This window comes from Vigna unguiculata, chromosome 5 (assembly GCF_004118075.2).
Source record: "Vigna unguiculata cultivar IT97K-499-35 chromosome 5, ASM411807v1, whole genome shotgun sequence".
NCBI lineage: Eukaryota > Viridiplantae > Streptophyta > Magnoliopsida > Fabales > Fabaceae > Vigna > Vigna unguiculata.
In genome coordinates, this window is record NC_040283.1 from 9,765,963 (window position 1) to 9,782,859 (window position 16,897).

Below are 16,897 nucleotides of genomic sequence, written 5' to 3' on the forward strand. Positions count from 1 at the left end.
AACCCCTGTCGGAAGAAAAGGAACAACAAAATTAGAAAATAAGGGACAAAAAGAAACGTAGTAATGTTCTCAATAAGGTTCATTTTTTGTTCAACAATCGGACTTGTCCAAAACATCTAAAACTATTAATTAAGAAACTAAAATTAAAGATCATTATTTAATTACTTGTCCAGAAAATTCTACATACAAACAAACACTTCTTTATATTTTTTTGAAACGGAAAAAATTATTCTTAATTTATGTAGCAATAGTTTTTATTTATTTTTAATTAATATAAAAAGTATTGGTTAGTCGGCATAAAAATTTTAATTTTGTAAAAAGTAAATAATACTGTTATTTATTTAATTTTAATTAATCATAAAAAAGTGTTGTTCAGCGTATTTTTTGTCACTTAAAATAAACTCTAACGTCATTGATAAAATAAAAATAACTATTTTTAAAAGTATAAAGATTAAAGAATATCAAAGTTTCGATTATTTTCAATTTTATATAATATTTTAAGAAAAAACATATTTTTTCATCTAAAAATAGCTTTAAAAAGAAATAAAATATCAAACAAAATATATATGTTTTATTAAAACACCTATTGCTTTTTTACTGGTTAGTAATATAATTTTTTTACGACAATGTATGTATTATTAATAATTTTTCATTCTACTAAACAATAAATTTATAATACATCTTATTTATTATGTATTATTAGATTATAGTTTAAAAGTACATTAGTTTTTGGATTTACAACTTATTTTCTCAAAACATTTCAGGTATGCTAATTTTCCTTTTTCTGCTTTATTTAAGTTCGGGTATTTCAGGAAACATTTGACAAACCGACAATACTTCCATAATTCATAAAACAAAATCATTTGACAACTTTGTTTTAGTTATATAGTAGTACATATTAATAGTTAAATTCTAAAATAGAATAACTATAATTAAAATATTAATATAATTAGTTGTTTATCTTACCGAAAATGCATGATTAGTTGTAATAAACTAAATCCAACACGTCACTTGTTCATCTGCTTTACGAATAAAATATTGGGTTGCGAATATTTAGAGAGGGTATGATTGTAATTTGCTACAAAAAGTCATTAAATTGTTCTTGGTTGTTGAAGAACAAATGGTCATTTGGTTCCTGTGATTTTCTCATCATATCACAAAATATTGTGCCTTAACAAAGTTGTCAGGTCAAATTTCTTCGGGTTTGTCTTGTTTCTGCAATTCTGTGACAATGGACATTGAACCCCCTTCGGGTTCACTTGAAAGATTCAAGCTTTACGATGAGCTGGAACTGCTCGAGTTTCAGGACAAGTTCGTGATCAAATCCCGTATATCCCCCGACCATGGCTTCCGGATTAACCGTCTTGATGGCAACATCAGTTTACTTGATGATGGTAATCTTCTTTTCTGAGCTTCACTTTCTTCACTTAGTGATTGGTTGCTCAGGAAATGCAGGAAATGTGTCTGAACTTTGTTGCTTGTTGATCGGAGAAAATAAGTTAAAAAGTTCAGTTATTTTAAAAGAGGAAACTTGTTTTGAGGGGGACTTGGAATTTGATGAATATATTGTTTACTTGTGGATATGACGCTTATTTAGTGTGTTTGTGGATGTTGGTTTGGTTGGTTCTCATTGTGGAAAAGGGAAGATTGTGTCGTGTTTATATGCTGAGTATATTCACTTACACATTTATGAATCAGTTATAGCCAAAGGTTACTGTTTCTACCTCCTCAGGTTTGGTTGGATCTTAGTTGTTTATTTAGTTTCAGCTCCATGTATGCTAGGTTGCATATTATGAAAAGAGTATTTGAAAATAATCATTTTTGTTGTAATGATCTTCATTGTTCTGATTTTTTTTCTTTGCAGGTGACACACTTTCTGGAAGTCCATTGAGGACATCTACAATTTATGGTGTGGTGGGAACCATAAGATTGGTTGTAGGTAGATATGCTTATGTACTTTTATCTTGAGTTCGTATATGATAAAACTGTTCCAGAAGATTGCGACGCAGACAAATTTTACTGTGTAATGGCACTACTGTATATTTCTTGCAAAACATGGTTATTTTGAATTGGAGAACATTTTTTGTCTTTTACCATGTTGAATTTTTATGTATACTTGTATTTGCTTTTGTTTTCACATTGACTCATTTGTCCCTTTGCATGTGAAGATGTTCTAGATTGGATGCTATTAAAAACTAAACCGGTCCTGTTCCTTTTGATGAACTTTGTTTGATTGAGATGTTTGTTGGCCAGGGAAGAAATAAATCCAATCATGTTTTCAAATCAATATTTGTACATAGTAATGCTTTTTTGGTTGATGTAGCCGTTCATACAATTGTCATTCTTTCATCTTTCTTGTTAAGCATGCATGTCTAATATGTTGCCTTCTTCATGAGTAAATTGCATAGCAGAAAAAATTGGAATGAACTCTCAATTTTTTTTTTTCAGTAAACACTCAGTCTAACAACATAACATACTTTATAGACATTAAGGTTCAATGTTTTATGCATGGACATAGGAACGTATGCTGTTGTAATAACCTCTCGGAAGGAAGTTGGAAGTTTCCTTGGTTTTCCAGTATATCGCTTGATGTCCATGAGAGTACTTGCATGTAATGATGCTTTGAGGTATTCAACTGCCCAAGAAGTAAGGATTTATAAAGTCAGAAATCATTCAGGCAGCACTAAAATTCTGTATATGTGATATATCTTTCGTATACTACCTTTTTGCAGAAAAAGGATGAGACTTACTTCGTGAACCTATTAAAAGTAGTGGAGTCAATGCCAGGCTTGTACTATTCATACGAAACAGATATCACATTAAAGTAAGAATCACTGACTTATTGTTTATTATCATCTATGAGATTATTTGGGCAATACTTCTTGAAGAAAAAATAAAATATGTTTCTTCGTAAGCTAAAATAAGTTCTTTTCATAAGTTAAAGATTATGTTTTAGATAAGTTATATGAGGAGAGCTTCTGCAAATTAGTTTATGGGAGACTTATTTCATTTTTTTTTCTTATTTTTCTTTCCTTTAAGTGTTTTTGGAGAAGTTTGAGACCCTAAGTCATATCTTATTCATATCATGCCATGGCTCATATTTTCATAAAATGTAAATTATCATGTCCACCAGCTTGCAGAGAAGAAGCAAGTTAGTAGATGGGTGGACAAGCAAGCCAATCTGGAAGCAGGTTAGTTGACATATTTCTTGATCTTCTGGGAATAATTGTAATCAAATCCATTGTTAAGTGATTTGAAATTTACTTCTGCATATGATATCTCCATAAAGTGAGGTTTTCCTCTTCAGTATTCTGATAATTCACAATCGAATAGTTTTTGAAGCACTAAATAGAGCTAGTAATATTAGTAGGGTGGTTTGTTGAATGAGTCTTAGAAAAAAGGTTGAGAAGAATGATGATGTTGATGGGAGGAGGACTTGGGTTTGCCTGGGTCCACTTCTTTTTATCATTTGAAGGAAATGATGAGGAGGAAGGATTAGAAGGAGAGTGATTACCTGCATACCTCTTCTTTTATTTCCAAGGTTGGGAAGTACTTGGATGAAAGGACTTCTTGTATTCCTCCCTTCTTTGAGGTTGAAGCTCCACCTTTGTGGCTTGGTGGACTAGGCTTTCGAAGGTGTGGTGGTATTATAAAGCTCCACAACATCTAGAATATCCATATTCAAGTCATGAATGAACCTTGCCGTAACTGCCTCCATTGACTCCTCAATTTTGGCTTTGATTAGGATGACCTTCATTTATTTGTAGTACTCTTCCACACTTCTTGACTCTTGGGAGAGTCAACATGTTATATCATGTTATTTGTAGTACTCTGATGCATTTAAATGCAGAAAAGATCAAATAAAAGCCTATTGGTCCCAGTGGCACTGTTTAATGCAATTATTAGTAGAAACTTGATGAAAGTTTTAGGTTACAATTTTCTATTTGTATTTCAGGCTGACCCTCGATTTGTCTGGAACAAACATCTATTGGAAGAGCTTATTGAGTATAAGGTTAGATTATTTGGCAGTTCTTTCCTATTTGATGAAGTAAAAGTACATTTAGTTTCACTAGTAAAAGGAAATATTTTGTTTATAAAGAAATAGTGTTTAAAGTTTTAATGAACTTCCTTTTTTCATTCTTAGCAAGATCATTAGGTAGTCTCCTTAACAACTATCTTTATGATGGCAGCTTGACAGATTCATCGTGCCTATAGTGCAAGGGAATATCCTGAAGTTTAAATTGCCTCTTCTCCCATTCCTCTCCCTGCCCCATTTTTCTTTATGTGTGTGTGTGCATATGTTCTTCACATTCTGTCTTTACCAAAAATATGATAAAAATGAAGCATTTGTTTAGTTTAAGAAGCCAATCTATGTTCCCCCTTAACTGGGCTTAAGCTTCCAAAGAGCACAACTAAAGTTGAAAGATTCAAATGCTATGGTTACATTATTTTCAAGGAGATGTACACGGCGTCTAGGTACAATGTCCAAAAAAGCTTCTTATAATAAAACTATTATATGTTTGTAGAAAAAACTCGTTATAATATGGTAATATGATGACGTAGGAACAAGAATGTGGAGAAGAGGAGCTAACTTCGAAGGTGACACTGCTAATTTTATTGAAACCGAACAGTTGCTTGAAACTGAAGAATTCAAATTCTCATTTTTGCAGGTATTATTATACATTAATCAGTATCAACTTCCAGCAATTCCTTTCAATAATTTCTCTCCTCTGCTGGTTATATTTTTTACTAGCATGTGGTCCGTGTTTATGAGAATTTGTAGTATTGTCAAACATGCTGAAAGACTTTGAGTGCTGTATTTTCATGAATTTTCAAATTTTCGAATATAGATAAATAAGTAATATAGTGTGCAAAATATAGAGGTTCACTATTTTATTTGCTTTACAAACATAGCTTTGTGTATTTGGAGATTTTAAAATTTTCTTAGTTTTGAGTAGGGATAATGGTTCCGTACTCTTCCTGTAGGTATCGTAGCCAATGTAATTTAACAGCGGTTTTGTATTCACACAAACAGAAGTATGTGTATATATAGCAACCAGTTCTGAAGCTGTTATAGTGGAAAGCAGAATGAATGCAATAATAAATATTAAAATACAAACTAAATAATTTATACTGCACATATAAATACTCATAAAAAATCGTGATTCGTGATACATAATAAGCCACAGTTTACACACAATCGCCATTAATCTAGGAGCAACAAGAACGTAATGAATTAAAATATGAATGATGATGAAATTGGTAGAGAAATAACATACCAAAATCAATAAAAATTAGCATAAAGTGAACTAGGAAGTCTAAAGGATGAAGAAAGACAGGAACACACGAAAACAAGATGGTCTTGGAACTGAGGTTAAAACATAGGGAACATAGAAAATGTGAAATTAACAATTTTGCCCAAATATTTCTAAGCAATGTTGGTTCGGGGGCACAATGAGTTTTTGAAGCCTATCATGCTAGTACTGCAATTGGACGTGAAAATTTTCTATTTTGGCTGCAATGGCTACTGAAAACCACTCCATCTTAGGGATGCTTCACTTTGTTCACACACACAAATATCAATATTTTTTGTCTCTCAATTTGTGATTTGTACTTCATCTGATTGTTTCACAGGTTCGAGGTTCAATTCCTCTTCTTTGGGAGCAGATCGTTGATCTAAGCTATAAACCGCACCTTAGGGTTATTAGTCACGAGGAAACAGTATACTTTTACCTCTCAATTCTGTCAGCAATTAACAGTTTTATCACGAGACTTAAATTAATATATGTTTCTTTTTGTTTTTCCCCTTCCACTCCTCCTCTAGCCCAAGATTGTAGAGCGTCATTTCCATGATCTCGTGCAAAGATACGGAGAGATTGTAGCTCTTGATCTTACTGATAAAGTATGGCTTTATTCTTCTCTCTTTTCACTTAAACCAAAATGATTTTTAAGATTTGTTGCAAGTTTTTTTTTTTCTTTCCAGAATCCCTTTTGTCTGCTCCAAATTTTTAAGTTTGGCTGAGTTTGGTTAGTATGTCCTTATGGATATAATAATCATCAACCAGTTTCTACATCCTATATTCTTTTTATTATTTTGAGCAAATTCTTTTTGTATTTTCCTGTTGTAGCATGGTGAAGAAGGTCAACTAAGTGCAGCATATGCTGCTGAAATGCAAAAACAGCAAAACACGAGGTGATAATTTAAATGTAATTTGATTTTTTCTGCATACAATTATTTTATATCCATGAAATTATGAAGTTTGCTTTGGCTGTAATATAGCTTAAAAATGTTTCGGTGTTCTAGTTTCGTGTTTCTTTTAACTTTCTATTTTTACTATATTGGATTGTGGCAGATATGTTCCTTTTGATTTTCATCACTACTGTGGGAGCTCAAACTTTGACAATCTGAAAATCCTCTATGATGAAATCTCAGAGGATTTTGAAAAACAAAGGTAACGGAAAAAAATAAGTTTAATATACTAATTCAATAGCTAGTTGCCACAGTCCAGGTATACTGGCAAATCTGTAATTCAGGTTTTTAATTATTGCTATTTCAGCTGAGCAGATATTTCTTAATAGATAGACAAGGAAATGTACTAGAAGAGCAGATAGGACTTTTCAGAGCAAACTGCATTGATTCCCTTGATCGAACAAATGTTACTCAGGTTTGCTGATAGGGAATAATTGAATGCTAAGACTTGTTATTTTCTTACTCCGTTTCTGACATGATTATCTTTGTGTTATTTGTAGTGTTATCTGGCCCAGAAATCATTAAATCTTCAGTTGCAGAGGATTGGAGTTCTGACTTCCTCTGAGTGCATTTCAATGTTCGAAGAGGAATATGGAAAATTTAGAATATGTAAGGAATTCCCTAATAGGTTCTTGCCTTCTTTATAAATCATTGCCCTACTTATTTGACATCTATGTACTTTAACTAGTGTGGGCAGAGCAAGGTGATGAGATAAGCCTTGAGTACGCTGGGACTCATGCCCTAAAAGGAGACTTAGTTAGGTATGGAACTTTTGGTTCTGAAAATCCTGTTTTGCCATGTTTCCCTTCTGTGACACTGATACATCCTGGAAATAATGTGCAGATATGGAAAACAAACAATGACTGGAATGATTAAAGATGGAGTGAGCGCGCTTTCCCGATATTACTTGAATAATTTCCATGATGGAATTCGGCAGGCAATGTTCATTTGTGTGCATTATACTTTTACTCATTTAAATAGAGACAATTCACTCTCAAAGTTCTTCAATATGTTTCATAACTTTTGCAGGATGCCCTTGATCTCATAAGTGGTCACTATAATGTTAGCAGAAACGTTCCTTCTCCTTTCCAGTCAAATAACTTTGAACCTCTAACGGTAAGTCAGGGCCTCATCTTTCTCTTTTCTACCTACCCTACATCCTTGGAAGCAAACCAGGACAACCTTGAACTGGTTGGGAAAAAAAAAATAGTTGCCCCTATTCATCAAATAAACCTATCATGTTTAGGTTGGCTTAAGATGACACCTTAATAGTCTAACCTAGCACCCAAATGGTAGAAGGATGAAACAATGTAGAAGATGTTTCAGTTTTTGGAGATCATGTTTTGGCTTAAGTGAATTGTGACATTGATTGATCCTTGGCAGTTATGTGATGATTTGATGACAAAACAGATTGTTTCATCATACATTCTTGTGTACTAATTAGTTATGGAAAGGATACACACTGCTAAATTCAACAAGCCATTTCAGCACACGTAAATTTAAATAGTTTTTATGGACAGAAATTTACATCACACTTCATTGACATGTTTTATGGAAAACTGTATACATGCAGTATCTCCCTGTTGCATCGGCTTTGATAATTGGAGGTTTGACAGCAACAACCTTCACTCTACAGCAAGGTATATAATTGTGTTTCTTGCATCTGAAAAAGAGGGATGCTTGTTTCTTTTTGTTCTTTTTTCTTGTTTTTCTAATTTTCATGTTTATTTTATAGCTGGTCGAAATACACACCACTATGTTTCTTCTGCACTCTGTGCTGGAATAACTGCTGGTGTTATGGCAATTGTCAAAGCTAATGGAAGGCATCTATGCTCAAGACCACGTTTGTGTGGTCTCCTGTAATATAATTCACAAGCATTTTGAACCATGAGTAAAAATTTGTGTAGTCTTGTTCCACAGATTGTACATATAATGTTTGTGTTGTTCAATTTTTCGTTTTCAGACAGCAAATTGTTATCTGTGAAAACCAAAAAATAAAGTTTAGACATGTCTTAAGTTGGCAAAAAAAAAAAATATTGTTTCTCAAAGTTGAAATATTGAAGGGAGTGTTATGAACATTAGTGTTTACTTTCCACACAAGTAGCCCATAGTAGTTATAAAATGTTGGCAATTGAGTCATCTACCCCATCAAATTTCTCATCTCACCCCATCAAAAGCATTTGAAAAATGTTTTCCAGAGGAGGTGATTGATTTTAAAAGGAGGGGTGATTATTTCCGGAAAAAAACTTTCAGAATTGTTTATTGTGTTCCGAAAAATAAATTCTGAAACTGAGAGTGATTATTTTTGGAAAAAAACTCAGAATTGTTTATTGTGTTCCAAAAAATAACTTATGAAACTGAAGGGTGTAGGAAAAAAATGATGGGGGTGCAGGAAGCAGTTGGCTAAAATGTTAGCGATGGATGTGCATGGGTTTGCCCACATTTTAAACAATTTGTGTGTACCATTATATTATGTTAAGACTAGGATTATTTATAGTTGTATATAGAGTTAGTAGATCATATTTTTGTGGGTAAATTTTAATGATCACAAATATAAATGTGTCCTATTACATAATATCTTATATTGTTTAAGTTTCCTGAGGGTATTCTATGAAATTAAAGTTGTGCCACCTCTTCTAATTCTTTGTCTCTAGGTTGTTGTACATCTTGATCATTAATTGATAATTTAGTATGCATTAATGACATAAGTTTGTACATAATATTAAGGTATTAAGGGTTAAATATGTTTTTGATCCCTTAACTTTTAGTGAAAATTTGAATTAGTTATTCTTCAAAACTTTAACCTAATTTAGTCTCTTAATTTTATAATTGTGTGAATTTAGTTTATATAACCAAATTTTGTTAAGTTCATTTGACGTTTCAAATACATTTCATGATTGTTTCTTAGTTCAAATGTGTCAAACGATGTAAACAATTCAAATGTTATCATGAAATACATTTGAAACATTAAATAAACTTAACAAAATTTGGTAAAAATAACTAAATTCACACAATTCAAAAATTGGAGGACTAAATTGAGTTAAAATTTTGGAGAGGAATTAATTCAAAATTTTATTAAAAGTTGAGGGACCAAAAATATACTTAATATAATATTAATTATATTAAGTTCAATTTTGTCCATATAAACTTTATGTGTAATCAACATTTTTATCAATAAGGAACCTTGTGATCTCAATAATGTTTGAAAATCTACGTCAATAATTATTTGATTCTAAAATAACGCAAAAAAATTATTTTTGTATAATTTTATTGCACATTATTTGTCATATGTTTGTGCAACTTCCGCATTGGACATAAAATCAGAAGCTATATCAGAGAAAATTAATATAAAAGGAGAAAGTCATATGAATGTCTTCATCAAGATCAAGAAAAGAAGAGAAAGATCCACAAGAAAAAGAGCTTCGAGTATTCAAAGGAAGATCTTATACTAGGAAGAAATCCATGTTGGGTTTTGTGGCAACCACAATGTCTTGTCAAGAATTTAATGATATTCATTCCATTACTCAAGAATATTATGAAGTTATTTCCAATACTTCTAGAATAACTAATGCTTTGAAATGTCTTGAAAAATATTTAAAAAATGTATCTGAAGAGCTAGAGCTTTTAAAAACTAAACTTGAAATAGTGGATGATTTTATGAAGGAAAACCTTAAGCTCTTACACAAAAATGAAAAGAAGAAACAGAAACTTCATACAAAGCACAAACTTTGAAAAATTAAAAAAAAAGAAGCTGTTTTTGAAAACTGAAAGTCTTGGAAATTGTTCCAAAGTGGGAGAAGCTAGTAAGACAATAAATAAACAATCTACTAACTGAAAATACTTTATTAAGTAAAGTTCTATTCCAATCTTGTATAGGTGATAAGCTTCTCTATCTTCTTATAAGAAAATAAAAAAGAACCAATGAGATTGGATATGAGAAACAAAATTTTCATAATGAATAAATAGCATGTGTCATCACCATCTTCATCTCATTATACTACATCTTCTTCTAAAGGTATTCCTAAGAAGGAACCACAAACATAAGTTACATAACAATCTTATTCATGGTACCTAGACAATTCATAGTACCTAGACAATGGATGCTCAAGATCAAGAGGCAAAGTCGTATTCGAAGACGATCATCAACAAGGACAAATAATAGGAATTGGTCGAATAAGTATGAAACATTTACCTTCATTTAAAGAAAGATTTTTTAGTAGACATCATAAAGCATAACCTACTTAGTATGACAATGGGTGTGATGTTTTCAACAAAGACCAATGCATAGTTAAAAATTGTAATGAGACTAAATTATTTATGTTAATAAACAATGTCATTTGTATAAGATTGACAAGAATGAGTTGTCAACTTAAAAAGTCTCATGCTTTATTACTATCAAGGAATTTGAAACAGAAATTATGATCTTGGTAGTTTGAAGTTATTCAAAAAAACAACAAAAGGACAACCTTGTAAGGGGTTTGCTAGTAATGTCATTTAAAAACAATATTCTTTGTAAATCATGTGTGAAAGACAAACAAGGTAAAATATATTTTAAAAGTATAAATAAAGTTTCCAATGAAATACCTCGGGTTGATACACTTGGACTTATTTGGTCCTACAAATACTATGTCTAGATGAACAATACAATATAGTCATATCATACTATTAGTCCAGATGAAAATGAGTGAAATTCTTGAACCACAATGATGAGTCTTTTAAAATCTTACCAAATTTGTAAATGTCAATTGTTTCTATTAGAAATGATAATGGAGAAAATTTTGAAGTTGAAATTTTTTGAGCTTTTTTTGTGAAAACTATGGTATCCATACAAAAGTTTCAACTGCAAGGACACCTCAATAGAATAGTGTCGTGGAAAGGAAAATGGATCTTTATCAGAAATGACTTGAACCGTACTAAATGCAAACTCTACTCTTAAATGTTTAGGAAGAGTAGATAACGTGACTTACTATTTACAAAATAAAATTTATATTAAATCATTGATAAAAAAAAACTCCTTATGAATTGTGGAAAGCTAGTAACCAACACATTGCATTGTTAGGTGATGGTATCCTAGGAAATTCAATCTGCCTTGATATTCGAAATCAAACCAAACAAATGTCAACAAAACATTAAATGACGAAAGCCAAGTGTAGACTATGTGAGAAGAGCTTCTAATAGAAGTTCAAGCAAAAGCATCTATGGTCAGATTGGTTCACTCTTCTATTTAATAATGTATAGGCCAAACATCATGTTAAATGTTTGCTTCAGTACTTGTTTTCAATCTAACCTAAGAGAAGTACATCTTATTGCAATTTAATGCATCTTTCATTATTTAATATATGCTACTAATCTCAGACTATGCTTTAAAGAACAAGAAACATTTAAATTCCAGGGATAATATGATGTAGAATACATTTGAGACAAAATAGAAAGAAAAAGCACAAGTGGAGAATGATATTTCATTGGTGGAAACATATATCGGAGGAGAGATGAATAAGACTTAAAAGGATTAATCTAAAAGAAAGAAGATTTTTATTCAATCCATTGATTTGAAACAATACATTAGTATCTACACAGAGAGAACTGTAGTCCTAAATACAAATAAATATCTAAAATCTTCTAACAGTTTCTAGTAGTACGCTTAACATCCTCCTATCAACACTCGCTCTCACTCTAATGAATGGATATCTATCATTCCAGCATACATAAGATCATGAAATCATTTAATTGGAATTTCTTTGGTAATCAAACCTGTTAATTGAAGCCCAAGAGACATAAGAAGTAGTTATAAAGCCACCATCCAATTTCTCTTTAATAAAGTGTATTGAATATAGTGAAAATAGGTTTGAGACTAATCTCCCTAAGACATTGTATTTATAATAAAGGAGACATGGGCTAATCCCAATATACAAAATAAAAAATAATAACAAAGAAACTGAAGGTAGAAGATGAAGATAAGATATCTAAGATATCTAACACCCCCCTCAAGTTGAAACATCAAATTGTATGTGTCAAGCTTGTCAAAAATATAATCAATACTCGATCTCTGTAAAAACTTTTAGTGAAAATATCTGCTACTGATCACTTGAGTTAACGAACTCAATCTTAATGTTTCCATATACAATCTTCTCTCGAATGAAATGACAATCAATATCAATGTGTATGGTCCTCTCATGAGACAGGATCATAACTAATATGAAGAGCAACTTAATTGTCACATACAAGTGTCAGTGAGTGATCTCCAAATTGTAACTATATAAGAAATTGCTTAAGCCAAACAAGCTCACAAATGGCTGAGGTCATAACTCTATATTCTACTTCTGCATGAAATCTTGCTACAACACTGTTTTTTTTTCTTTTCCAAGAGATAAAGTTACCACCAATGGAGACACAATATCTGGATGTAGATCTTCTATCAGAAGGAGACCTTGTCCAATCAACACCTGAATAACAAACCACTCATGTATGGTTATTAGAACCATATAACAACCATTTTTCAGGAGACCCTTTAATGCACTTCAATATACAAATGATTGCATTCCAATGATCTTTACATAGGGAATTAAGAAATTGACTTACCATATTGACTACAAAGGAGATGTCAGAACGAGTAATTGTAAGATAATTCAATTTCCTAACTAACCTCTTATGTTGCTTGGAATTTGACATAGACTCCCTCCTAATTTGGTAGAAGTTTAGTATTAGGATCCATGTGTGTGTTAACAAATTTTGAATTCATAAACCAGTTTCCTTTATCTAATGCATATTTTCATTGAGATATAACAATACTATCATTGGATTGTGTAACTTTAATACCCAAGAAATATTTTAGTTTTCCAAGATCTTTGGTCTAAAACTAGTTACAAAGATGTTGTTTCATTTGGGAAATGCCATGGTTGTCACTGCATGTAAGAACGATGTCATTAACATATACTATCAAGTAGACACATCCCGTACTCGAGTGACAATAAAAGACTAAATGATATGTCTCACATCGAGACATACCAAACTGTTGAACAATGTTACTAAGTTTTCTAAAGCAAGCCTTATGATATTGTTTGAGACCATATAAGGATTTGCGAAGGTGACATACCAACTCAGAAGATTCCCTCTAAGCAACAAATTCAGGGGTTGCTCTATATAAAGTGCTTCTTGCAAATCCTCATTGAGGAACACGTTTTTAACACCCAATTGGTAGAGAGGTCATTGTTGAAGAGTAGCCATGGATATAAATCAATGAACATAAGCCATCTTTGCAACGAGAGAAAAAGTATCACCATAATCCAACCCAAAAATTTGTCTGTAACCTTTGGCCACAAGACAGGCTTTCAGGCAATCAATAGTATCATTAAGACCAGCTTTGATAGCAAAAATCCACCTATAACCAATAATAGATTTCTCAGACGGTAATGGGACAAACTCCCAAGTTCAACTATTTTGAAGAGCACTAAGTTAATCTAGCATCGCCTAACACCAACCAGGTTGGGCTAAGGTATCATGAACAAATTTTGGAATGGTCACAGAAGAAACAGATGAAAGACAGGTATAAATAGGTGAAGACAATCTATGATGACTTAAAACAATATAATGAGGAGAGGAATTTCATGTGGAATGTATACCTTTTTTAAGGGGAATTGGAAGGTCGTCGGAGCAGGAAGAGACAAAGTAGTTGGCACTTGATTCCCGTTGAAGTTGAGGAAGATGAAACTTTACCTAGTCAAGACTTAAATATGGTTGATTTGAATGATGAAGGAGATGGAAATGATGGAGCTGAAGATTGTGAATTTAACTTACAAGACTATTTGGTTTAGATGAATTATTATTTTACTCCTATATAGGTTGGATGTTGTTTTGCACCTAGTGATGTACTTTTTTATTTCATATATTATGAAGTTTACTTATGAATTTTGAGTGACAATAAAATTTGTAGGATTCTACGATACGTGTTATGATCTTCCGATTTATATTTTCCTTTCTAATCTTGAGTAAAATCTTGATTTTGACTACCATGTATATAATATATCTAATAGAGTGTTTATCTATTTCTATGTATTTGGTCCTATCATGATGAACTGGATTATGAGCAATACTAATAGTTGACATATTATCACAATGGTAATTAGTTGGTTCAGTACAACAAGTATTGACAAATTTCATTTTTAGTACAATAAGATAAAAAACTACACTCTCAATACAAAAACTTTAATTATGTTAATTTTGTTTAAACTCTACCAAAAGTTAATCTAATTAAGCATGTGTTTGGTCTTTTAATAATTGTCATGTGTGTTTATTAAATGGAAAATTAACGTTAATATATAGTTAATCTTGAAGAAGCACTAAGGGTTTTAACTTTTGTAAGCACAAAGTAAAAGGTAAAGATTTCCTTTAAGGTTAATTGCATATTATTTTTAATTTTTCTTTTTTAAACGCAAATGACAATTACTAAAGACTAAACATGTGTTTAATTACCTCAATCATTAATAGAGTTCAAACAAAATTAACAAAACTAAAGTTTTTGTAATGTGGCTTTAATTTTTTTTAGTATACTAAAAACAAAATATGTCAATACTTGTTGTATTGAACTAATTATTTACCCTTATCACAAAGAACCATAAGCTCTTGACATACCATTTTAAGATCATATAGAATAATTTACAGTCATAACAATTCACACACCTCATGTAGTTCAGAATTTAACCTTTGTACTAGACCTTGCAACAACATTGTGTTTCTTAGTTCTCAAAGTCACCAAATTTTCACCCAAGAACATGCAATACCCTTAGGTGGATTTCCTATCTATGATAGACCTTGTATAATTTACACAATTCCATTTTATTTTTTTATTCCTCTTGAATAATAGTCCCCTTCGTGAACTTGTCTTCAAGGTCTTCAAATATTGAAGGAATTTGTTCACAACTTATCAATGTCTCTCACTTGTGGATCATACATAAACTAACTAACTACACTCACACAACATATGTTATATTAGGTGTTAGGTGAGCTAAGTAAATGAGCTCCTCACAAGCCTTTGATATTAGCCTTTATTCATAGTAGAATTGTCTTCATTAGTCTCAATTCTATGGTTTTGTTTTATAGAAACTTCATTAGTCTTGCAATCAGTCTTACAATTTTATTTGAAAAGATCGAGAACATACTTTCTTTAGGAGATAAAGATTTCTTTCTCTGAGTAAGTTACTTCTATCCCAAGGCAATACTTTAATTTCAGACGTAGTACATGTACTGAAAACTATCAAATGTTTATTTCAACACTAGTGCATGTACCTCTGTAGTTAGAAGTTTAACATTGCTTAGTGGAGTTGTCATGCATAAGTAAATAATAGGGATTCCTTAGCCCCTTCTTAATTAAAAGAGAATAATAATACAAAAAGTTTCGACAGTAGCATCGATGACAATAGTGACAATTCCAACGGCAGGAGCTCCGACAAAAACTCCAGCAAAAGGTTCAGCGCTCCAACGACATCTTCGAAGAAGGTCCAACGATAGCTCTAACGACGTTTGACAATTTGTACCAGAAAAATTTGCACGAAGGTCTGTAGTTTTTGCCAGAAAAATTGTGTGAAGGTTTGCAGTTTTTGTCAGACTAATGTTGTTTTTGTTGGCCTTGAAGTACCAAACCAAATTAAATTTCTTGTGTGCTTTTATTTAAATTTGTGCTCTTATTGGTGGTTGTGTTTATGCTTAAAGAGATCACTTTCCTATTGCGTGATTTTCAACTAGTTTTTTTTTTTTTGTTAGAGCTGAGATTCTAATCTAGGGAGGAAGGGCAACAATTTGGCATGCTAAGTAGAGTCAACGTTACATGTTGTGCTTCTTTGAAAGAGGTTAATGCTGCTCATATTTTTTTGTGCAATGAGTTTTGATATGTGTGGTCTGGTCTCGTTTTGTTGAAGTGGTGTTAGTGATGGATTATCCTTGAGTATCAATGAGTTACGAGCATGTTTGTTTTAAAACATGTGAGACTTTTGGTGAAGTGAGGATATGTTGGTTCTTTAGTGGGTATTCATCAAAGTCCCACCCCGAGTAATATGAAGAATGAAGCATAAGAAAGTTTTTATAAAAATAAAGAATTGATTTAAGAGTGATTACCACAACTCAATAGGTCTATTGAGTATATGTGGGACTTGATAGTTATTTATTCATGGACACAGGTTTTGAAGTGTTGAACTAAGTTAAATAATTTATGATGTGTTTTTATTTCTGGTCTTATTTATGGATGTCCAGAAGATATTACTTTCTTATTGCATGATTCCCAACATATCTTCTCTTTGGAAAGTTAATCTTGTTCTCATCCATCCTACATCCTATGTGTTTGTAATCAGAAATGATAATTATAGAATATTCAAGTTCTTTGGGAGATTGAGAAGGGATATACAAAAAATAGTTTATATATTCATGTTTGTAATAAAAAAATTTTAGTGAAATCCTATGAAAATTTTCTCAAAGAAGAATTTGTCATTTCTTAAGAGTTGTAGGTTAATTAAATATTATTCTTTCCTATTGAATATTATTCTTGCCTATTTCCTACATGTTAGACAATCTATCACTTGTGTTAGATATAGTTTAATATTATTAAGATATTGTTAGATATTGATAACCACAATATCAAACAATATCTTCTATTTAATC

At 31.5% G+C, this 16,897-nt stretch overlaps 1 protein-coding gene across 1 annotated transcript; it reads left to right on the forward strand.

Moving 5' to 3' along the window:
* Window positions 1-1,098: 1,098 nt before the first annotated feature.
* Window positions 1,099-8,326, forward strand: LOC114183028 (phosphoinositide phosphatase SAC8). The gene is made up of 20 exons (XM_028069859.1): window positions 1,099-1,394; window positions 1,865-1,939; window positions 2,519-2,646; window positions 2,733-2,824; window positions 3,134-3,191; window positions 3,956-4,012; window positions 4,191-4,224; window positions 4,396-4,476; window positions 4,564-4,670; window positions 5,635-5,721; window positions 5,825-5,902; window positions 6,129-6,193; window positions 6,354-6,452; window positions 6,566-6,665; window positions 6,751-6,859; window positions 6,939-7,011; window positions 7,094-7,187; window positions 7,280-7,366; window positions 7,824-7,890; window positions 7,986-8,326. The coding sequence occupies exons 1-20, from the start codon at window positions 1,232-1,234 to the stop codon at window positions 8,111-8,113; spliced, it is 1,782 nt and encodes a 593-aa protein (XP_027925660.1). The 5' UTR covers window positions 1,099-1,231; the 3' UTR covers window positions 8,114-8,326.
* Window positions 8,327-16,897: the final 8,571 nt, after the last annotated feature.